The following is a 24,089-nucleotide window of genomic DNA, read 5'->3' on the forward strand; positions in this document are numbered from 1 at the left end:
CCTAATCTGATATCCTGCAGTGCAGGTAGAAGTGTTCTGGTTGGGGTTTGAACTGAACAACCCAGTGCTGCAAGGTGATGACCACTAAGACATTCTGCTGCTCTGTCCTTCTGTTCAATTTGCACCACTCTTCTAGCATGAGCTTCTAGCTTAAACATCATAGGGAAAAAAGGCAATGCACTCCTTCGGAAGTACTAAAAATACTTGCATTGCAGGTAACTCTGCAGGAAGTGAGGTACAAAAACCTGCTTATAGACCATCCTCATCTGCCCTTTAGGAATTGTTTGAAGAGGGTTAAATTGGTCAGTTGACTGATCCTACAAGGGAAAAGCTTGCCATGGTCAGAGTTGAGACTCCTTGCACAGGGAGAGATGTAACAGACTCCTTTAGAGTGTCTTGACTACCTGTGGCAACCTGTTGGTAGGGGTCATCTTCCTCCCTGGATGCCTGAACAAAGCAGGAAATTTATACCGGGTTTTGCCTGTCAAGCACTAAAGGCCCAGTCTACGGTGTGCCTAATACATGCAGATCTGGAGAGGTTTAATAGAAAGTGTCCATTAGTCAGCTTCCCATACACCAGCTTTATGAGGCCTACAGAGGGGCTGACAATCCAGGAACAGTATCAGTAAGGAAGACGCTGCCCCCTCCAGCTATAACCTGCATAGAGCAGCCACAGCATAGAGGGATTAGGCTGCAGCGGTACAAGAAATAAATCCATGATAAACAGACACGGTGCAAGGGAGAACTCTGCATTGTTAAGAAAATAAATATTATAACATATATAATTGCTACTCAAGCTATGTAGTAATTTATTTTTTAATTCACAATTCAAACTATGGCTGCTAAAGTCTCCTAAGCTGTCAAAAAAGACAGTGTAACAGTTGTTTGATTGCTGGGTAAGAAAAACCTGTAAGGGGTTAATTACTGCTAAAGGAATACTGACACTGCAGCTTCTCACATCAGAGCACCATCCCAGCAGGTGAATAATCAAACAGACCCTGCCATGCAGATGTAGAGCCCTCCTAGGTAGGTGCTAGAATGAGTGGATATAGTTTTTGGTTTCTCTGCCTAACAGGGACACAGCTCATGCTGTCTTGATGTTTCACACTGATCCAATAGCCATGGAGTATATTGGACAGTGGGTGGAGTCCTGGCAGATGAGAGCATGGATGTCTGTACCAATGTTGTTGAAGTATTTTTCTAATTTCTGTATGTTGTCTAGTATAAGGTGTTATTAAATGGACTATTTCTGTTTTTGGTTGTTTCAGGCCTCGGAACATAACTTCCTCTCTTTTGTGCTTATAAGCCCTATTATAAGCTTTTCGCAGTGTAGTCCGCGAATAGCCTCTAATAAGCAATCTCATTCGAAGGGAGTCCGCCTCCCGTTTAAAATCTTCGTAGTTCGAACAGATTCTATGCAATCTAAGATACTGGGAGTAGGGTATACTATGTACCAGGGGTTTGGATGAAAGCTATTGGCATGTAAAACCGTGTTGCCGGCTTTCTATAAAGAGTAGTTTCTATCCCCGCCTTCTTCTTGTATAAGAATTTGTATGTCTAAGATCACACTACTACACATATACAGTATCTCACAAAAGTAAGTACACCCCTCACATTTTTGTAAATATTTTATTCTATCTTTTCATGTGACAACACTGAAGAAATTACACTTTGCTACAATGTAAAGTAGTGAGTGTACAGCTTGTATAACAGTGTAAATTTGCTGTCCCCTCAAAATAACTCAACACACAGCCATTAATGTCTAAACCGCTGGCAACAAAAGTGAGTACACCCCTAAGTGAAAATGTCCAAATTAGGCCCAAAGTGTCAATATTTTGTGTGGCTGCCAATATTTTCCAGCACTGCCTTAACCCTCTTGGGCATGAAGTTCACCAGAGCTTCACAGGTTGCCACTGGAGTCCTCCTCCACTCCTCCATGACATCACAGAGCTGGTGGATATTAGAGACCTTGCGCTCCTCCACCTTCCATTTGAGGATGCCCCACAGATGCTCAATAGGGTTTTGGTCTGGAGACATGCTTGGCCAGTCCATCACCTTTACCCTCAGCTTCTTTAGCAAGGCAGTGGTCGTCTTGGAGGTGTGTTTGGGGTCGTTATGTTGGAATATTGCCCTGCGGCCCAGTCTTCGAAATGGGGGGGGGGGGATCATGCTCTGCTTCAGTATGTCACAGTACATGTTGGCATTCATGGTTCCCTCAATGAACTGTAGCTCCCCAGTGCCGGCAGCACTCATGAAGCCCCAGACCATGACACTCCCACCACCATGCTTGACTATAGGTAAGACACACTTGTCTTTGTAGTTCTCACCTGGTTGCCGCCACACACTCTTGACACCATCTGAACCAAATAAGTTAATCTTGGACTCATCAGACCACAGGACACGATTCCAGTAATCCATGTCCTTAGTTGTTTTCAGCAAACTGTTTGTGCACTTTCTTGTGCATCATCTTTAGAAGAGGCCTCCTTCTGGGATGACAGCCATGCAGACCAATTTGATGCAGTGTGCGGCGTATGGTCTGAGCACTGACAGGCTGACCCCCCCCCCCCCACCCCTTCAACCTCTTTTGCAATGCTGGCAGCACTCATGTCTGTTTCCCAAAGACAACCTCTGGATATGATGCTGAGCACGTGCACTTAACTTCTTTGGTCGATCATGGCGAGGCCTGTTCTGAGTGGAACCTGTCCTGTTAAACCACTGTATGGGCTTGGCCACGGTGCTGCAGCTCAGTTTCAGGGTATTGGCAATCTTCTTATAGCCTAGGCCATCTTTATGTAGAGCAACAATTCTTTTTTTAAGATCCTCAGAGAGATTTTTGCCATGAGGTGCCATGTTGAACTTCCAGTGACCAGTATGAGAGAGTGAGAGCGACAACACTAAATTTAACACACCTGCCCCCCATTCACACCTGAGACCTTGTAACACTAACGAGTCACATGACACCGGGGAGGAAAAATGGCTAATTGGGCCTAATTTTGACATTTTCACTTAGGGGTGTACTCACTTTTGTTGCCAGCGGTTTCGACATTAATGGCTGTGTGTCGAGTTATTTTGAGGGGACAGCAAATTTACACTGTTATACAAGCTGTACACTCACTACTTTACATTGTAGCGGGAAAGTGTCATTTTTTTTAGTGTGGTCACATGAAAAGATAGAATAAAATGTTGCATACTGTATATTTTATCTTGTACCTAGGATCATCAGGACAGATACCTATATACACAACACATTTTGATCCGATTTTTCTCTCCTGTGTCCGCCCCAGGTCAGGTTAATTTGTTGGGGGTTCGAAGGAAGGCCGTGTGCTAGTAAGTCATGTTTGTATTTATTATGATGTACATAAATACAGATTATGTTCTATGTTTATGAAACACTAATATTGAGTCTGTTAATTTTAAGAGAAAACTGTCTGTACATCTTCATAGTCCTGAAGAAGCCTTGTGTGAAACGCGTTGACCAGCAAACAGATGAAGATAGAGGAATATGATCCGAAGCAAACACAGTGACGTGCCTCCATCCCTAATGGTTAATGCAAACAGAAAACAGAGGTCGTGGGACTTTAAATGAGGCCGGTCACCAACTAAGATATATAAAAATAGAATCTGAACGTAGTCATTTATTATACATACAGTAATTGATACAAATGTTGACATCAGTAACAAATATGATGCAGACATGTATACAAAAAAAGCTGACACAAAAAAATCCATATAGTAAGGAGATTGTTATAATAGTAATAAGATATATTCAGTAATAAAGTACATGGCCGTCACTAAATGTTACATCTAAGTGAAGAGAGGAAATATCTATACCTACACGAACCTTATGATATATACCAACTTATCCTTATATATGTATGATGTACATGAGTGAAATTAGTAGGAGACATTGATCTCCTGTGTACGAGCTGAGCTCAGTTTGGGGCCAGTTTCCTCATTTTATTGAGATCTGGTTTTAGATAAATGAATAAATGTTATTTTAGGATAAATCCATGTAGTTGTTATCTGTCTCATACTGTGCCCTTAAAGTCCACACATATGACAGTGGTTCCTTGTGAACATCTGTAGGTTCCCATTTCTCTGAACAGATAGGATGGTGGGACTCTCAAGATAGCTCTGGTTTTTCTTCTCCTATCCAAGTTCTCCAAATAAAACATAAAAACACATCCCCTAGACTGGTAATTGGAGACAACGAGCAGAAGAGTGTGTGCACCTGGCTGTGTGAAAATACCCTGTATCTGGCTGTGGAGTAATCAGTGGGAGGCCCGGGCAAACCAATATCCAAGCGGCTCCTGCGGGGTACCGCTACGCAGAAAGCAAACCTTGCTTCAACAAACAGTTCTCTCCTCAGGACAGAAAAGAAGACAAAGGTAGGCGACTGCACCAAACTTTGATAAGATTCTGCAATGCACATCGATCACCCAGAGAGCAGAGTCCTCTCCATATGTTTTCCTTTTGGTTACTCCCTAGCAGCCTGCATGGCATCTGCTCCCTTCTGCTGACCTCAAGCCAAACATACTCACGTGTCCCGGATTGTCACAGGGCAATCGATGCATTCGCAGGGCGACCCGGATCCCAGAGGCAGGAACACAACTGCTATATCTGGGTTGGGCACGCTTAGGAGACATTTGCAGAATGGAAACATTTGTTTCATTTCGGATAGATTCGTTATGTTACTAATTTCATTTCATTCTGGATTTTGGAATTCTTTTAGTTTGGTTTCGGAATTTGTTTACTTTTGTTTCGTTTTTGTTAACTTTCTCTTCCTTTTTGGTAAAATTTGTTTAGTTTATTAATCTAATAAATTCAAACTTTTCAGAACGATCAGAATTCCGATCGGTCGAGAAACGATCGACTGATTAGAATTCTGTGTGAAGAATAGCTGGTTGTTAAGCCGGGGGCTGGGAAAACGGCCGCCCACATCCTTAACAACCGGTGACTCATCAGCTGTCAGCGGGCTTCTCCACTGACAGATGAATAGAAAGAAAAGAATGCCTGCATTGCCCGGCAATAAAAAAATGTTTAAAAATAATGATGTAGGGTCCCCTCCCCCCAGTCTATACCGGGCCTACGCCAAAATGTAAAAAAATAAATGGCGTGGGGGCCCCCGAAATCCATACCAGACCTTTACCTGAGGATGCAGTTCTGAAGGTCAGGAAAGCGGGGGGGGGGGGGAGAGCAAGACCCCCCCTCCTAACCCATACCAGACCACATACCCTTAACATGGGGGGGTGGGTTATTTGGGGCACCTCTCCCCCACCACCCCAAAGCACCTTGTCCCCATATGGATGGGGACAAGGGCCTCTTCTCCACAACCATGGCCTGTGCTTGTGGTGGTCTGCAGGCAGGGGGCTTGTCTTAATCTGAAAGCCCCTTTTACCAAGACCCCCCCCAGATCCCGCCACCCCCCCATGTGAATGAGTATGAGTATCGGGCCTATAGTACCTGTACCTATTCACCAAAAAATAAAAACACACACACAATTTTTGAAATATCCTCTATTATAAAATAAAAACCAGCACCCCCCGATGTAGATCCGTCATCATTCACAACACCTGCTGCACCCGGGAAAATAAATAAATAAAGACGCTCTCGCCGTCATGGAGACCCTCTGCCTACTGCAGGCTCCCTGTTTCACATCTTTTATATAGGTAAGGGGCAGGGCCACCTGTATACATCACCTGGTGGCACCGACCTTTCTGATGTCAGGGACCCAGAATGCAATGATCCATGATATCAGAAGCGGGCAGTGCAACCAAGTGATGTAGACAGGTGACCCCGCCCCTTACCTATGTAAAAAATGTCAAATGGAGGAGGAGCCTGCAGTAGTTATTTTATAATAAAGGATTTTTCAAACATTGTGTGTTTTTATTACTTTTTGACAATTTTTGAATAAGTGTACAAGTACTATGGTCCCGATACTCATTCGCATGGGGGGGGCGGCATCTGGGGGCCCCCTTAGTAAAAGGGGCTTTCAGATTACGACAAGCCCCGTGCCTGCACACCCCCACAAACACAGGCCACGGTTGTGGTGAAAAGGCCCTTGTCCCAATCAACATGGGGACAGGGTGCTTGCTTTGGGGTGGGGGCAGAGCTTTCCCAGAGCACCCACCCCCCCATGTTGAGCACATGTGGCCTGGTATGGTTAAGGATGGAGGGGCCCTCATTCGTCCCTCCCACTTTCCTGACCTGCCAGGCTGCATGCTGCGATAAAGAGTCTGGTATGGATTTTAGGGGAGAACCCACACTGGTTTTTATTTTTAATTTTGGCCCCGAAGGGCCTAGTATGGACTGGGGGGGGGGGGACCACACAGTAAGGATGAGGGCGGCCAGCTAGCTGGGGACTCAATGACCACTCGGGACATCCTGGAAGACTTCTGGATACTAAAGGAAGCTCCTGACATCCTGCACAGCTACCCAGCACCAGACCCGCCCACCAATACTTCCAATAGGTAGGAAAACTTCATACAAAAATGGTCCTATAAGTGAGGAGGACAAAAAAGGAACGCAGCCTTTGGCTTATCCTGAACATTTATGGGGTGGGGTCTTATGGGGGGAGGAACGAGGGAGGGGCTACCCAAACGTATGCTGCCATGGACATTTGTCAGGAAAGCACATTATGGCCACTAGATGGAACTGACCATTATAGGAAATCCCAATTCACCATGACTGGTGGAATGCGGGTCACATTTTATCAACACATTTATAACAACCAGATCTGTAAGTGTTTGTGAAATCTTCCCGCACAAAATGTACTCAGCCAATGAAAGGTAAGGACTCAATTTTTATTTTTCTCCTGCTATCAATGGCCAACACGGGACAACACTTCATCCATGTCTTTGGTGATCTCTGATCTCCTTATGAAGTGTTTCTTACATGATGAAGATCAGCCATGGAGTATATCTGAGGTGTATGTCAGGGTGTGCTTCTTCCCCACATGTTCACCAACATTCATATAGAAGACATTTCCCGCACTCAAGACACTAATACACCTCCAGGGTCGTGTGGGACCCCTGATGTACAGGAAGACAGAACTTCAATGAGGAACAATTCCTTCACTCAGGACAGGAAAGTGGCTTCTCCCATGTGTGACATCTCTGATGTCTGGAAAGAGAGGACTTCTGTGAAAAACATTTCCCACACGCAGGACAGCAATACGGCTTTTCCCCCGTGTGAGATCTCTGATGTATGTAAAGATAGGACTTTAGTGAAAAACATTTCCCGCACTCAGGACAGGAATACGGCTTCTCACCAGTGTGTGATCTCTGATGTGTGGAAAGATTGGACTTATCTGAAAAACATTTCCCACACTCAGGACAGAAATACAGCTTCTCACCAGTGTGTGATCTCTGATGTTTGGAAAGAGTGTACTTCTCTGAAAAACATTTCCCACACTCAGAACAGGAATATGGCTTCTCACCAGTGTGAAATCTCTGATGTGTGGAAAGATGGGACTTTACTGAAAAACATTTCCCGCACTCAGGACAGGAATACGGCTTCTCACCCGTGTGAAATCTCTGATGTGTGGAAAGATGGGACTTGCAGGAAAAACATTTCCCGCACTCAAGACAGGAATAAGACTTCTCGCCAGTGTGCAATCTCTGATGCACGGAAAGACTGGACTTCACTGAAAAACATTTCCCACACTCAGGACAGGAATACGGCTTCTCACCAGTGTGCAATCTCTGATGTTTGGAAAGACTGGACTTCACTGAAAAACATTTCCCACACTCAGGACAGGAATATGGCTTCTCCCCCGTGTGAGATCTCTGATGCACGGAAAGATTGGACTTCAGTGAAAAACATTTCCTGCACTCAGGACAGGAATACGGCTTCTCACCGTTGTGAGACCTTTCATGCACATTAAGATTGGATTTAAAACAGAAACACATCCCGCACTCAGTACAGGAGAAGCTCTTATCTGTTGGAAGGACAGCACCTTCCCTAACAGTCTGAGGTTCCTCAGGATAAGAGGAATATGATGGTCCGGCACTGTCCCTCACAGTCTGAGGTTCCTCAGGATAAGAGGAATACGATGGTCCATCTACACTGTGTGGTGCCGGATGGACATTTGAGGAAGCCGGGTTTTCTCCTGGACTATACTGTGTGATGTCCTCATCTTCTACTTTACAGTCTGGAGACAAAGTGAGACAATCCTCTGAGGTTTTCCTCATCTCCCGTCCATCTACTAAAATAGAAATACAAACATTATTACTAGACATCAGCAGATTGGTTCCCCTAAAGCAGGACTCCACCCACATCAGGCAGCTTTGTCTCTGAGAATCTTACAATTCCACCCTCAAGGTAACTATTAAATGGGTCCTCTGATCTCCTACCAGTTCATTTCTTTATTCATGGACCTTAGTCAGAGAGTGAGGAAACAACGAGAACTGTCTTTTGTAGGAGTGACAGGGATGAGGGGATTATAGGATGAGTGTCCCCTCCACCTCTATCACTCATTGCCATCTTCCCAACACAAAAAGTCCTGCACTTCCTTATTTAGTCCATGATTTAGTCATGAATAACAGCGGGATTGAGCCCCACCAGAGGTCAGAGAGTGAGGATGGGGGAGAACAACGAAGACCACCATCATTGGGTTACTGAATCCTCCCTCATTATCACTTTATGTTTAAGGTTCCAAAGTTGGAGGATGTTATCACATTATTATCAACATGTAAAAGTCTGTCCTCCAATCAAATCATCAGATATAAAATGTCCAGCTGGTAGAAAATGGGTGTAACAAAAGAGAATCCATATTATGTGTATATAGCAGTGGGTAGAGGAGAGATAACAGAAGTCAGGAGTATGTAATGTACAACATAGAGTATATAGTGCAGGGGTCAGGAGTATATAATGTACAACATAGAGTATATAGTGCAGGGGTCAGGACTATGTAATGTACAACATAGAGTATATAGTGCAGGAGTCAGGAGTCAAAATACTTGTGTTCAGTAATCAGTTGCAGAGGTCCCACACCGCTACCTACCATCTCCTGAGACTGCACTCAGTGACTTGGGTGTGAGACTATACAGACATATCCCTCCACCCAGCACAGCCAGCAAATAACAGAGCAAGTAACCCCGGGAGATTTGTCCTGTCAGAGATCTTGGTAGACCCGGGCATGGAGCAGAAGACTACCCCAGGTGCTTAGGGCAAGCAACGTCTATGGTAATTATCAACATTTTGCTGCTAGCTGAACCCCAGAATCTCCATAAATTCAGTCTAGATAGATAAATTGCATCTGCAGCACAGAGAAGGAAGATTATCCAAGAGAAATACAGGAATACAGAACAGGGAACACAGCTCAGGATAGTGACCAGGGTATTACAGGCTCATATCAACCAGGTCCCGCCCTACTCTGGACCAATCAGTGAGCAGTATGGGTGGAGGAATGTATTTAGTGTTAATGACCCACCTGTGCTGATCTCTGTAGGAGTGTCCTCCTCTATAAATGTCCCCGTTATTCCATCCTCCTCCATAGACTGCTGATCATCCCTCACATATGTCTCTTCTTCTTCTGCTTTAACCTCAAATTCTATATTGATTGGATCTCTGCTCTAAACCAAGAAAATGAGAGAGAATATCATCTGGAAGATATAAGCTTTAATATTGCGATATATATAACTAAAAAAAAAAAAAACACATCCTCTGCAGAAGTCCATGTTTTAGATGCTCCAATCCACCAACCTTGTAACAGTGAGGGATGGTGTGACCTTCCTGTGTGGAATCCCGGGAATACAGAGGACGGGGACATCTCTCTGGTGGGTTTCTGTAGCTGGATGACTCCACCATGGTGTCCTGATACAGATCTTTGTGTTCTTTTAGAAACTCTGACTCCTCCATCACCCCATCCTCATCATCCTCCTCTTTTATCTCTTCTTTAACCTCAACTTTAGAATCTCTCAGATTTCCACTCTGAATATATAATAAAAATGACATCAATGGTAACAATGCAGATAATGTACAGATCCTAATGATACTATCAGTAATTGTTCCTCATCTACCTGATGATGATGAGGGATGGTGTGACCTTCCTGTGTGGAATCCCGGGAATACAGAGGACGGGGATATCTCTCTGGTGGGTTCCCATTACTGGATCCATCTGCAGGAAACACACACACTGACTGAATACATTGTTTCTATGTGTTTATCAGATGATGGGGGATCTAGGTGGAGCCTCCGTACTGCTCTCTCCTTTACAATAAAGTCTCCTCTTACCCGGTGATGTGAGGGGCGGCTGATTCTCCATCATGACGTCCTTCCCAGCACCGCTCACCTATCCTGTAAGCAACTCTATGATCTCTCTGGTGTCTTCTCAAATCTTCTTTGTATTTCTCTATTCTATCAGGGAGGGAGGTGGAGGCAATGTGATGGTCATATGATCTCCAGACTTCACAGGAGGAAAACTCTAGATTTGAACACAAATAGTAAAATCAAATGACATTCCCAGAATCCTCACCTCACTGGTCAGGTCTCTTTTTAGGAGGAGCTGTGTGGTCAGTGTCATGTCATAGCAGTGGGGGAACAACCAGGGTTGCAGCAGTCGCACTTGCGAAGGGGTCCTGGAGTTCCACTACTGTAGGGGGGCCCGCTGCTGCTCGGAGATGGTACACTGGTCATTAACGTGCACTCTCACAGGCACACAGTCCCCGCCCTGCCCATCCTCTCCATCCGCAGTCACGGGTACTCACAGGCACACGGGCCCGCCCATCTTCTCTGTCCGCCCATTGAGATCAGTAGAGTAGGGAAAAACAATGTCAGGAGACTGAAAGAGAAAGAGACCTAGCAAGGAGGAGGGACCGAGTGATCTGCAAGGGAGTGACACTGATCCCATCCCTCAATATCAGCACTGCCACTGATTCCCCCCTCCCACACACACACACCACTGCTGCCTCTGATCCCCCCCATACCAGCACCTTTGCTACCACTGAATCCATCCCCCCACCACTGCTATTACTCTTCCCATTCCATCCCCCCAACCACCACCCTTGCCACTGATCTTATGCCCCCCTCACCACTGCCACTCATCCTATCGCCCCCACCACCACTGCTCCCATCTCTCCCTCACCGCTGCCACCCCCCCACCACCACTGCCACTGATCCCCCTTCCCCCCACACCAGCACCTTTGCTGCCGCTGAATACATCCCCCCACCACTTCTACCACTCATCCCATTCCATCTTCCCCAACCACCACCCTTGCCACTGCCACTCATCTCATCCCACCACCACCACTGCTCCCATCTCCCCCTCACCGCTGCCACTCATCCCACCCCCCCACCACCACCACTGCTGCCACTCATCCCATCCCATTCCCCATCCAAACACCACCACTTATCTCATTCCATTCCATCCCCCCACCACCCCTGCCACTCATTCCATTCCCCAGCCACCGTTGCCACTCATCCCATTCCCTCCACCATTGCTGCCTCTCATCCCATCCCACCACCACTGCCACTTCTTATCCCATTCCTTCCACCCCCCCCCCCACTACCCCGGCTGCCACTGATCCCATCCGCACCCAACCACCACGGCTGCCACTGGTCCCATCCCCACCCAACCACCACTGCTGCCACTGATCCCATCCCCCACCACCACTGCTGCCACTCATCCCAGGGGCATAACTAAAGGGGTCGCAATTGCAATGGCCCATGTGTTTCCCCTGTACACCTGGATAAGGGGGGGGGGGTCAGGCATATAGAGGAACAAATCTCCTCCATTTTTCTCCTGCAGCTGCTAAAAGCCAAGTTCTCCTCCTCTTCCTCCCATGGGCATTCAGCGGCTGAAGGAGGAAAATGGAGGGGATTTGTTCCTCTATGTCTCACCCCCGATGCCCTCCTATCCAGGTCCTGCTACCCTCCAGCCCCGGAATAAGTGGGAAGGGCCCTGGCCGGGGCTCAGGGGGGCCCTTCATGGTTTCTTGCACTGGGGCCCTGAAGGTTCTAATTACGCCTCTGTGTCATAGGATTCTCTGACTCTGATTGGAGGGACATTGGGAGGAGGAGCTGTGTGGTCAGTGTGGTGTCATAGGATATTCTGACTGTGATTGGAAGGACATTGAGATGAGGAGCTGTGTGGTCAATGTGGTGTCATAGGATTCTCTGACTGGAGGGACATTGGGAGGAGGAGCTGTGGGGGGCGCTGTGTGATTTTTCTGCACACAAAGAATCATTTCTCCCGGGTGCGTCCCACCTCTTCTAAAATTAAAAATTTACTTTATCTGTGGGCTTTGTCAGGACACATCATATTCCTGTGATCTCCGTGTACTCCGGAGACTTTACTGATCACATTTTAGGATGAATATCTGAGACTGGGATCATTATGAAAAATAAATAAATTCTGGATATTTACTGCAAATTACATTTTTTCCCTCTTTCTTCTTATTTGAATCCTAAAAAACAAAAGACATACATATTCCAATCCTCCCTAAATAGAACCCCCCCCCGACCTAAAAAAAGTAGTATAATCCGTTTGTCAGGAGTGTGTTGTTGCCAGGGCTGGGTTTCTGCTATTAATAGCAGCTCTCTACTCAGTGCACAGAGGCTGCTCAGCTGTCGGGTAATTACCAGCCATTTATTGTTTCCACAGGGACCCACCTGGTTACCATTACCTGTCTCATTAGTCCAGCCTACAGCAAGCCCCTTTTTGCTGTTTAAACTGCCTTGCTCATTTCCTCTGTGCCTTTGCCTGGTCAACGTCTCCAGGGTGTCTCTGCTATGTTCCTGTTATGACTTGGCCTGGCTGACGTCTTCTGATTTCTAATCCTGATTTTTGGCTTCTGACAATGCTGATTTCTGATCCCTGGCTTATCTGATTACCCGTTCTGGTTTCCAAACCCTGGCCTCTGTTTTTGACTACGTTCCTGTTCTGTGTTAGTTTTGCTGTTACATTAAAGGTGTGATTTTAACTGCATTTTCTGTCTCTGCCTGGTTTATGGTTCCTAACAGTTGTGCTCTTGCTCCTCATTCCAGCATCCTGGCTTTGGCTGTGATGCATTCTTTCTGTCTTTCTGTCCACCTGCAAGGTGAATGATGTGGCAAGTCTCTGGGTGGAAGCCAAGCCTGCAGTCTCATGCTTGTGATATTGAGTTTTTAACACATGCTCCAAGCCAGAGGCTTAACTAGAACCTTCAGGGCCCTGATGCAAGAAACCATGAAGGGCCCCCCAGACCCCTGGCCGGGGCCCTTACCTTCAAGCCCAGGGCTCTTCCCACTAATCCTGGGGCTCTTTACACTCGTTGCATGGCCTTTTATTACGGTCCCGCAGCAGGATTCTTTCACAAGTTCTGCAGTGGGCCCCCTTCCTGCAATCTTGGGGCCTCCCCACAGTGGTGCAATGCCAGGGTCCGGTTGCAAGTGTGACCTTTGCGATCCTGGAAGTTCACCCACTGGTTTGCTACCGGGCCCCCTGGAGCATGGGGCCCGGTAGCGATTGCAACCCCTGCAACCCCTGTAGTTACGCCCCTGCTCCAAGCTCTCTGTTTGTCTGCCCTGCTGTTTGGATTCCCTTGTTGAAGGCCTTGGCTCGGATATCGACTACTCTCTGAACTCTGTCTGCCTTTTGACTACGGATTTGACCCTGACTATTCTGAACCTTGCCTGCCTTGTAACTGGAATGTCGTTGAACCACTCTTCCTATCTACCAACCGCAAGTACCTGGTTGCTGTGCTCAGTTCATTCCTGCCCTGGTGTGGTGGCCAGGCACCATAGTATTGTGTAGAAGTCCTGGGGGGCATCTGAGTACTGGTAGGTCTGCTTGCCTTATGGGAAAGGAGGCTGCTATAGGCAAATAACAAAGAAGCCAGCTATAGTGTCTGACCACCTGCATTAGGGGTAAGCGTGACATTGTTAGTATAGGTATAGTAATTCTACAATAGACTGATGAGGTGAGAAGGTCATTGGTGGAAAAGGTGACATCTCCAAAATTAGAGGAAATGTTTTAGCCCTGTAAGTGGGGGAATGCTCTGACCCTAAAGGGGTTCATCTACATTTCCACACTATATATGGATGGGGAGCACACGTCTTTCTATAAGTGGGTTCTTTATTTAAGTGGGCGCACTTCGGCTCTGCACTTCAGTGATTGCACAAAGCAAGAATATAAAGCAAACTACTTTGAAAAACACCAGACTGCAGGTGACCTTGTTTCCCCATTCAGCTCTCCTTCCTCTCTGTAACATGCGCTTTCTACCAATCCTTCTGATAGCTGTGTCCACACTCCTTAATCTCTCTGTTCCTCACCCCTCTTCTCCACCCCACAGCCTGTATATATCACCCTCACTTCTGTCCTCTCCCTATTACTGCACTCACCCAACTCCTGCTAATTCTAAACCCACATGCTAAGAAAACCTCCAGAACCCTGAGGCATGTCCCTTCATATAAATTGCAATCCCATATTACCTCCCTCGCCCTTCTGCTTCTCCCAACCTCTGGAGATTAAACCCCAAACCCTGGGCCTCCATCGATAACTGTACCCAAATCCACACATTTTAGTTTCTAACCCTCTTCCCAAAACCAGTGTCTCCTTCTCTTGCGCCCTTTGAAATGCCTGCTCTGTCTGTAACAAACTAGCTTCTGTCCACGACCTCTTTATCACTAACTACTTGTTGTTACTAAAACCTGGCTTCATGAATCCAACACTGCTGCTCCTGCTTCCCTATCCCATGATGGCCTTCTCTGGACTCACTTCCCCAGACCCTATGGATGGAAGGGAGGTGGAGTGGGATTTTTTCTAGCTCCACATAGAATCTTTCAGATACTTCCCAACCTGCCTCTCCATCACTTTCCTCATTTGAGGCACATTGTATTTATTTTCTTCAGTTTCTTTTAGAAGTGCTGTGATCTATATGCCGCCTGGACTCGTATCAACCTTTCTTGATGACTGGCTACCCTACTTTCTCTCTTCTGAAATTCCCAAAATCATTCTCTGTGACCTCAACATTACTGTAAAAACTAACACTCCTGCTACTTCTAAACTTCTCAGTCTTACCTCCTCTTTTGACCTGAAGCAATAGATTCATGCTTCCACTCTGATGGCAACACCCTTGACTATGTATTCTCCTACCTATGCACTCTGTGCAACCTCTTCAACAATCCTTTTTCTCTCTTTGATCGTGAACAATATTAGTTTCATAATCTCCCAGACCTTCCCCTCCTCTCCCTCCAACCACCTAACAGTTACCCGTAGAAACCTTTGCCACTTAACCCACCTGAACCCTTCTCTTCTCTGCTACTGACCGCCTCTGACAAAATCTCACCCATGCCCTGCCCCAATCTAACCACTTCTGTCTACAATAGATCTCTGTCCTCCAACCTGGGTGAACTTGCCCCCCTCAGTACAAACAGAATCAGGCCACGACCCCTACAACCTTTGTAAACAGATGACACCAGAAGTCTCAAAAAATATCTCTTGAGCACCTCAGGTGTAAGATTAAGTCTTCTAAAGACTTCAACCAATATAAATCTGCCCTCCAAAAATACAATTCCTGTCTCCTCACTGCCAAGTAGACTTATTTTATCACTGTCAGTATCAACTTATCATCCTGTCCACATCAAACCCTTCTCTACCTTCAACGCTACTTCATCCTCGACTGCCTTCATCCACTAACTGATCCACTGCCCAGGAGATCGACAATCACTACAAAAATAAGATTGATACAATTTGTGATGAGATCTCCGCTGTACAGCTATCATTTCATATTCACAGGCACAATCAACTCTTCCCTTTTTCAACTCTGCTACTATAGACAAGGTTGCTTTGCTATACTTATTTCAACACCCACCTAACCACCTTCTTCCTGGACCCTGGACCCTTGCAAATATTGCAGTCAACCTCTAACTCTATCCTACACTCTGTAACCCACATCTTCAATATCTCCCACTCTTCTGGCCTCACTCCCATACTTAAAAAGACCTTCATTAGAACCCACCAATTTGAACAATCTTCAACCCATCTCAATTTCCTGAATGTCTAGTCTACAACCAACTGAGTGCCCATTTCACTGACAATATTCTTCTTGATCCCTTTTAATCAGGATTTCATCCTCAACACTCCGCAGAAACTTCTCTCCTTAAAACCCCAAATTATCTGCTAATGGCCAAACCCAATGGACACTATTCTGTACTCCTACTTCTGGACCTCTCTGCTGCCTTTAACACAGTAGGCCACCCCCTCTCCTCCTTAAAAAACTCCAATCCTTTGGTCCCTGTGACTGTACTCTTGCTAGTTCTCATCCTACCTATCCCACCACACCTTCAGCGTCACAACTTTACTTCCTCGTCTCCATTTCTCCGTTGGGGTCCCCCCAGGGTTCTTTTCTTGGACCACTCCTGTTCCTGATCTAAACCTCTTGCTTGGGTGAGCTTATAGCCTCCATGGCTTCCAATACCATTTCTATGCTGATGACACCCAAATCTATGTCTCTACCCCTCAGCTTATTCCATCAGTCTCCTCACATATAATTAATTTACTGACAGACATATAAACATTGATGTAACATCACTTCCTCAAACTCAATCTATCCAAAACCGAGCTCATAATATTTCCTCCCCCACGTGTCCCTTCCCCTGACTTCTCTGTCAAAATTAATGTCTCAATTATCCACTCGTCCCCGCATTTCAGAGTGCTAGGTGTAATCCTGGACTCTTAACTATTCTTTCAGCCCCACATCCAATCACTGTCCAAAGCTTGCCTCCTCAACATCTCCGTAACACTCCCCTTCCTAATCAATGACACCATGAAGCTCCTAGTTCCCTCACTGGTCATCTCTTGCAACTTCCTCATTGGATTACCTTTACTTTGGCTATCTCCCCTTCAGCCCATCATGAAAGCTGCTGCCAGGGTTATCCACCTTACCAACCACTCAGCATCTGCTACTCTGCCAATCCTTCCACTGACATCCACTCAGTGTCCACCACCCCTCTCTGCCAATCCCTCCATTGGCTTCCATTCAGTGTCCACCACCCCTCTCTGCCAATCCCTCCACCAGGTCCATTCAGTGTCCTCCACCCCTCTCTCGTGCCAATCCCTCCCCCGTGTCCGTTCAGTGTCCCCCACCCCTCTATGCCAATCCCTCCACTGGCCTCCATTCAGTGTCCTATAAAGCCATTTACAACTCGGCTCTCAGTAACATCACTAACCTAGTCTCACAATACCTACCAAATCGTTCTCTCGGTTCCTCCCAAGACCTCCTGCTCTCTTCCCATGCTTGTCTTTAGGAATTCCCCTGAGCCTCTCCCATCTTCTGGAACTCCCTATCCCAAGTTGTCTGTCTACCTCCTACTCAGTCCACTTTTAGACCATCTTTGAAAATCCTTCTCTTCAGAGAAGCCTTTCCTGCCCCACCTAACTGGACTTTTATTTTCTCAATCAGCTCACCCCACAGTAATTGCATTTTGTATCCTCTGACCCTCCCTCTTAGATTGTAAGCTCTAATGAGCATTGTAACTGTACTGTCTGCCCTCACATTGTGCAAACTGTTGGCACAATATAAATCCTGTATAATAGTAATAATAATATATGTGTGTATCATCATCTGCTGGAAATAAAATACATCACAGTGACTATGGAGGAAGAGGACGAACATGACGGTGGGTTACTGGGTGTAAATAGAAAGAAATAACTTACTACCTCCTCTGCTGTCTCTTCCAGCAATGTCTCTTCACTACTTTGTACCTCATGGAACTTCCTGTCTGTAGCTGACATCACTTCCTGTCTTTAGCTAACATCACTTCCTGTCTTCCATAGAGACTTCCTGTCTGGATAGAAGTAAGATCCCCACCTTGTGGAGCTCAGAGGATCTGCAGCCCTGAGAAACGTCTCGTAGTGTAAGGTGACCAGATTTTTAAAATGAAATCCGGGGACATATTTATTTATTTTTTTTCTGGCAAATGGTAAACTATTTTCTAAGCATATTTTCTTCTAATGATATATGCGGTGTATATGGGATGTGTTTATGGAATGATTGTATGATATATACCTTATTTCTCACATTTCCTCCATGAGATAGAAAAAAAAAGATAAAGCTACTGTTTGGAATTTTTTGGGATATGACTACAAATGTTAAGAGGATAAGATAGAGGAAAAACTTGGAGGGGGGAATGGGGCGGCTAAATGCAAATCCAATCCGGGCAGGAGTGATGGTGTCACCCTCTCAGCAAAAGGTAAGAAATACTGCAGAGCTGCTATGTGCAAATAGTGGTGAAACTCCCGATATATAATCATGATACAATGTAAAATATGCACATCAATTGAACATTGTATTATGATTATATATCGGGGGGTCTCACCACTATTTGCACATTGCAGCTCTGCAATATTTCTTCCCTTTTGCAGAGAGGGTGACACCATCACTCCTATATTCTAATATACAGGATTAGCATCTCTGTTATTATTATTGTATGTGGGGCGGTTTTCACCATTATTTGCACATTGAAGCTTTGATATTTCTCTAAATATTTTTGCAGAGGGGGTGACACCATCACTATTTTACAATACATTGGTGGATTTGCACTGGATATTCATGTATAGGTGTCACCATTGCACTTATAAGTCTATTTGTAGAATATTATAGATGAAGTGTAGGGCAGTGCTGCATTTTTGGCTTTTTATTGTTGCACGTTAGATGAGGGAATCAGCTAACAAGATTCTCTTATTGCTTTTGAGATTTTTTTAGTTGCATTGTAAATGTTTTACTTGATTTGTTATGTCCCCTGTGGTCTGGTAACCAGTGGCCCTGCATATTGGTGGTCAGTGTGCCTCCTGTATGCTTGTGCTACATGCAGGGTGCAGGAAGATGCTACATGCAGGGTTCAGGAGGATGCTCCGTGCAGGGTTCAGAAGGATGCTCCATGCATGGTTCAGGATTCTGGAGGAGACTATGTGCAGGCTTCAGGAGGAAGCTATGTGCAGGGTGCAGGGTTCAGGAGGAGGCTACATGCAGGTTGCAGGGTTCAGGAGGAAGCTACTTGCAGGGTTCAGGAGGAGGCTACTTGCAGGATGCAGGGTTCAGGAGGAAGCTACTTGCAGGGTTCAGGAGGAGGCTACGTATAGGGTGCAGGGTTCAGGGTTCAGGGGGAGGCTACGTGCAGGGTTCACGAGGATGCTCCATGAAGGGATCAGGAGGAGTCTACGTGCAGGGTTCAGGAGGAGGCTACCTGCATGGTTAAGGAGGAGGCTACGTGCAGGATTCAGGAGGAGGTTATGTGCAGGGTTTGGGAGGATGCTCCATGCAGGGTTAAGGAGGAGGCTACGTGCAGGGTGCAGGGTTCAGGAAATGGTTATGTGCAGGGTTCAGGAGGATGCTCCATGCTGGGTTCAGGAGGATGCTACATGCAGGGTTCAGGAGGAGGCTACGTGCAGGGTTCAGGAGGAGGCTACGTGCAGGTTTCAGGAGGAGGCTGCCTGCAGGGTTCAGGACAAGGCTACGTGCAGGGTTCAGGATGAGGCTATGTGCAGGGTTCAGGAGGAGGCTAGGTGCAGGGTTCAGGAGGAAGCTACGTGCAGGGTGCAGGGTTCAGGAGGCAGCTACATGCAGGGTTCAGGAGGCGGCTACGTGCAGAGGGAAGGACTATTACCTATTTTTTTTATTCTGTATGTAATGACGGTATACATGTAATTTTCTTGTGTGTGTGTGTGTGTGTGTGTGTGTGTGTGTGTTTTGTCAGTATATGTGTGAATATTTTTTCCTGTGTGTGGGTGGGTCTGTGTAAGGTGACTCACATGCAGCCTGTATAAAACATATACACCTCACATCACTCACACACCAGAGAGACACTACAGGAGATGGTGAGAGACTGTAGACATATTACAGGAGATGGTCAGAGACTGCAGACATGATACAGGAGATGGTTAGAGACTGCAGACATGGTACAGGAGATGGTGAGAGACTGCAGACATGGTACAGGAGATGGTCAGAGACTGCAGACATGGTACAGGAGATGGTCAGAGACTGCAGACATATTACAGGAGATGGGCAGAGACTGCAGACATGGTGCAGGAGATGGCCAGAGACTGCAGACATGGTGCAGGGGATGGCCAGACACTGCAGACATATTACAGGAGATGGCTAGACACTGCAGACATGGTACAGGAGATGGCCAGAGACTGCAGACATGGTACAGGAGATGGCCAGAGACTGCAGACATGATTTAGGAGATGGTCAGAGACTGCAGACATGGTACAGGAGATAGCCAGAGACTGCAGACATGGTACAGGAGATGGTCAGAGACTGCAGACATGGTGCAGAAGATGGTCAGAGACTGCAGACATGGTGCAGAAGATGGCCAGAGACTGCAGACATGGTACAGGAGATGGCCAGAGACTGCAGACATGATTTAGGAGATGGTCAGAGACTGCAGACATGGTACAGGAGATAGCCAGAGACTGCAGACATGGTGCAGGAGATGGTCAGAGACTGCAGACATGGTGCAGGAGATGGTCAGAGACTGCAGCCATGGTACAGGAGATGGTCAGAGACTGCAGACATGGTACAGGAGATGGTCAGAGACTGCAGACATAGTGCAGAAGATGGCCAGAGACTGCAGACATGGTACAGGAGAAGATCAGAGACTGCAGACATGGTACAGGAGATGGCCAGAGACTGCAGACATGGTACAGAAGATGGTCAGAGACTGCAGACATGGTACAGGAGATGATCAGAGACTGCAGACATGGTACAGGAGATGGCCAGAGACTGCAGACATGATTTAGGATATGGTCAGAGACTGCAGACATGGTACAGGAGATAGCCAGAGACTGCAGACATGGTGCAGGAGATGGTCAGAGACTGCAGACATGGTGCAGGAGATGGTCAGAGACTGCAGACATGGTACAGGAGATGGTCAGAGACTGCAGACATGGTGCAGGAGATGGTCAGAGACTGCAGACATGGTATAGGAGATGGTCAGAGACTGCAGACATGGTACAGGAGATGGTCAGAGACTGCAGACATAGTGCAGGAGATGGCCAGAGACTGCAGACATGGTACAGGAGATGATCAGAGACTGCAGACATGGTACAGGAGATGGCCAGAGACTGCAGACATGGTACAGAAGATGGTCAGAGACTGCAGACATGGTACAGGAGATGGTCAGAGACTGCAGACATGGTACAGGAGATGATCAGAGACTGCAGACATGGTACAGGAGATGGTCAGAGACTGCAGACATGGTACAGGAGATGGTCAGAGACTGCAGACATGCTACAGGAGATGATCAGAGACTGCAGATATGATACAGGAGATGGTCAGAGACTGTGGACATGATTGATCAAGAGATGGTCAGGGACTGAGTTTACAGCTGAACCCGGTGTAAAAGTGTATGGTATCGCAGGGCTGCTCCACTCTATTTAAACCAGCTCTGCAAGATCAAGTTAGTAATCCTCCTTTGAAAGTACAACCAAGAGACAGAAGACAGCAGCACATCCAATTTCCAAATAAAAATTGTCTTACAAACAGTTAACTGCTCAAGATTAGTGGAGGACAGTAAACAGTTAATGGGTCTCTGAAGCTTCCAGCCTGAACCAGCAGTAAATCCTATACTGGCTGTGGATGCAAGGGAGGAGGAGCTCCACATTTCAGCCCACCCATATCCGACATCAGAGCTTTGATTTGACAGCTCTGCTCCTCTCACTCTCACTGACACTGTGCTGGATGGATGGTCACACTGCTGAATGTACTGCTAGGCTGTCAGCAATAGGTACACCGCCCCTGAATCCAGGGACAGAATCGGGGACTTACTTGATCCGGGGACAGTGTCGTTAAAATTGTGCACACTCATGGAATTGCGACAAAGTACGGTACTTAAAAATATCCATAGGCGATGCTGAAAAATCCTTTACAGGTTACCATTTTAGAGTTACAGAGGAGTTCTAGCGCTAGTATTACACATGTGTTGTGCGATTACCATTTACATATGCATGTGTGACTTACGTATGCGTTCGCTTCTGCGCACAAGCACCGCGAAGGGATGGGGTCTATTTTTTCTTCTATTTTTTACTTTTTATTTTTACACTGTCCCTTTTAATTGTTTTTTTTTTTATTTTTTGTAAACATCCCTTGTAATAGAAATAAGGATGACAGGTCCTCTTTATGGAAACATCTGGGGTCAAAAATACCCAAAATCTCTTCTTTAGTTTTAAAAGCAAAAGATAAAAAAAAAATGATTTACTTCCAGTCTGGACCAAAAGTGACATCATGGCGTCGCTCCAGTCCTCCAAGGCCATAGAGGCGATGAAAGAGTATCAACTCTTTGATCGTCTATAAGAATAGTCAGCCGAACCATCGGATCGTTTTCCAGGCAAAAACAGTAAGCCCAAAAAACACCGCCAAGCGGCAGGAGGGGGAGGAACATCCCTTCCCACTGCTTCGGAAAGCTCATGAACCGCTCGGAATGGTTACATGAGAAAGCCACGTGCCAGCTGGAAAAACCAATACAATGATAGCTTCAGCCATAATCCTGGTAAACCACAACGTATACAATGAGGACACCAACAATGGGGTCCACTGACACAAACGATGGGGCACAATTCCTCCCACTAACACCAATGATGGGGCACAATTCCTTCCAATGAAACCAAAGATGGGGCATTGTTTTTTTTCCACTGACGGGATCCTATCTACAAATGGCCACAGTCCGCCCCCCCCCCATAAATTCTGAAGTAAACTGGCTCTTTTGTTTAGAAAGTTTGGAGATTACCGCAGAGGCCTACCGCCTAAAGTTCCGAGATATTAAAAAGCTCACCAGAGAAACTCACACAGAATGGGCGCACAGTCTACAACGAGCGGCAAAAGGATGGTTGGAAGCCACCCAAGTCAACACCCTAGAAGAGCTGTTTCAGCTAATGGTAATGGAGCAGTTCTTTAACAGGATACCCGCTCATCTGCAGAATTGGGTGCGAGATAGGACACCCCACACTCTACAAGACGCAGCCAAGTTAGTGGATAAATTCCAAGATACCAGGAGGGAACAGGCACTCAACCAAGAGCAGCCTATGGACCTACAGCACCAGTACCAGCCGTAACCGCAGCCGTCCCAGCACGCCTGGGGGTAAGCAATAACACCTACGCCCCCTGGTATCAGGCTCGCCCCCCGATACGATGCCACACCTGCAACCAGCAGGGACATATGCAGTGGGACTGCCCCCGCAACCGACCACGGCCCAGCTGGAATACCCCGGCACCCAACAACCGAGCAGCGGTTCATTGTGCCCAAGCGGAACCCTACAGAGTACCCGAGGTCCCAGCTTCCACCGAGGAACCTCTGGGTACGCTACATGAAGTCAACCCTATCCAAGCGGCTTCTGACAACCGCCAAGGGCACCGACAAGAGGTACAGATGGAGGGGAGAAAGGTACAGGGGTTGCGAGACTCTGGAGCTACTATAACGCTGGTCCGCAACCAGCTAGTACCCAAGGGCAACCTCACAGGGGAGTGTGTGGCAGTACGTGTAGCCGGGGGAGCGATCTACCAGATCCCCACTGCCAAGGTACACCTGAATTGGGGAGCGGGGAATGGGAATGTGGAGGTGGGCATGATGCAGGATTTACCCGCAGATGTTATTTTGGGCAACGACCTGGGGGAGCTGACTTCAGCTTTTGTTCCCCAGTCTACCATCCACGAAGCTTATCCGGTTGTGACCCGGCAGCAGGCTCGCACCACAGGACCACTACTACCACAGAGGGGGCGAAACTCCTCCAAACACCAGACACCCAGATACCCATCCCACAGTGGGGTACAGTGCCACATGTGCAAGCAGTTTGGGCACTATCGACGAGACTGTACCCATAGCAGGAACCAAGCTGCATGGATCCGACCAGGGTCACCCCTTCAGCACGTACAACGGTCCCCTACTATCCCACAGAGGTTCCCCCAGTCGTACCCAGGTTCAAACACACCTAAGAGCAATGGGGGGGTGTGGCTTGGTCCCGATCCAAGATGGCCGCTTAGCTCCGGGCTCCTGCACCTCACGGCCTGATCTTTTCTGATTGCTGCCCGAAACCTTCCCTTATCTGCTACTTCATCATGGGGAGTACCTCCAGGAACTCATCGGCTACCCGATCCCGGTCACCTCGGGAACCG

General features: G+C 46.9%; 2 protein-coding genes across 2 annotated transcripts in view; both read right to left on the reverse strand.

Annotated features, from left to right (window-relative positions):
- LOC309550245 (uncharacterized protein) overlaps window positions 1-24,089 on the reverse strand; it is a gene marked incomplete at its 3' end in the record, with an annotated part of 2,091,994 nt that overhangs the window by 811,508 nt on the left and 1,256,397 nt on the right.
- LOC309548855 (uncharacterized protein) overlaps window positions 1-24,089 on the reverse strand; it is a gene marked incomplete at both ends in the record, with an annotated part of 73,572 nt that overhangs the window by 12,529 nt on the left and 36,954 nt on the right. The window contains one exon of the mRNA XM_082248789.1: window positions 7,164-7,787. Within this exon, the coding sequence (XP_082104915.1) occupies window positions 7,164-7,787 (624 nt within the window). The remainder of the gene's footprint in view (window positions 1-7,163; window positions 7,788-24,089) is intronic.

Source organism: Pelophylax lessonae (assembly GCF_965119305.1).
Source record: "Pelophylax lessonae genome assembly, chromosome: 3".
Classification (NCBI taxonomy): Eukaryota; Metazoa; Chordata; class Amphibia; order Anura; family Ranidae; genus Pelophylax; species Pelophylax lessonae.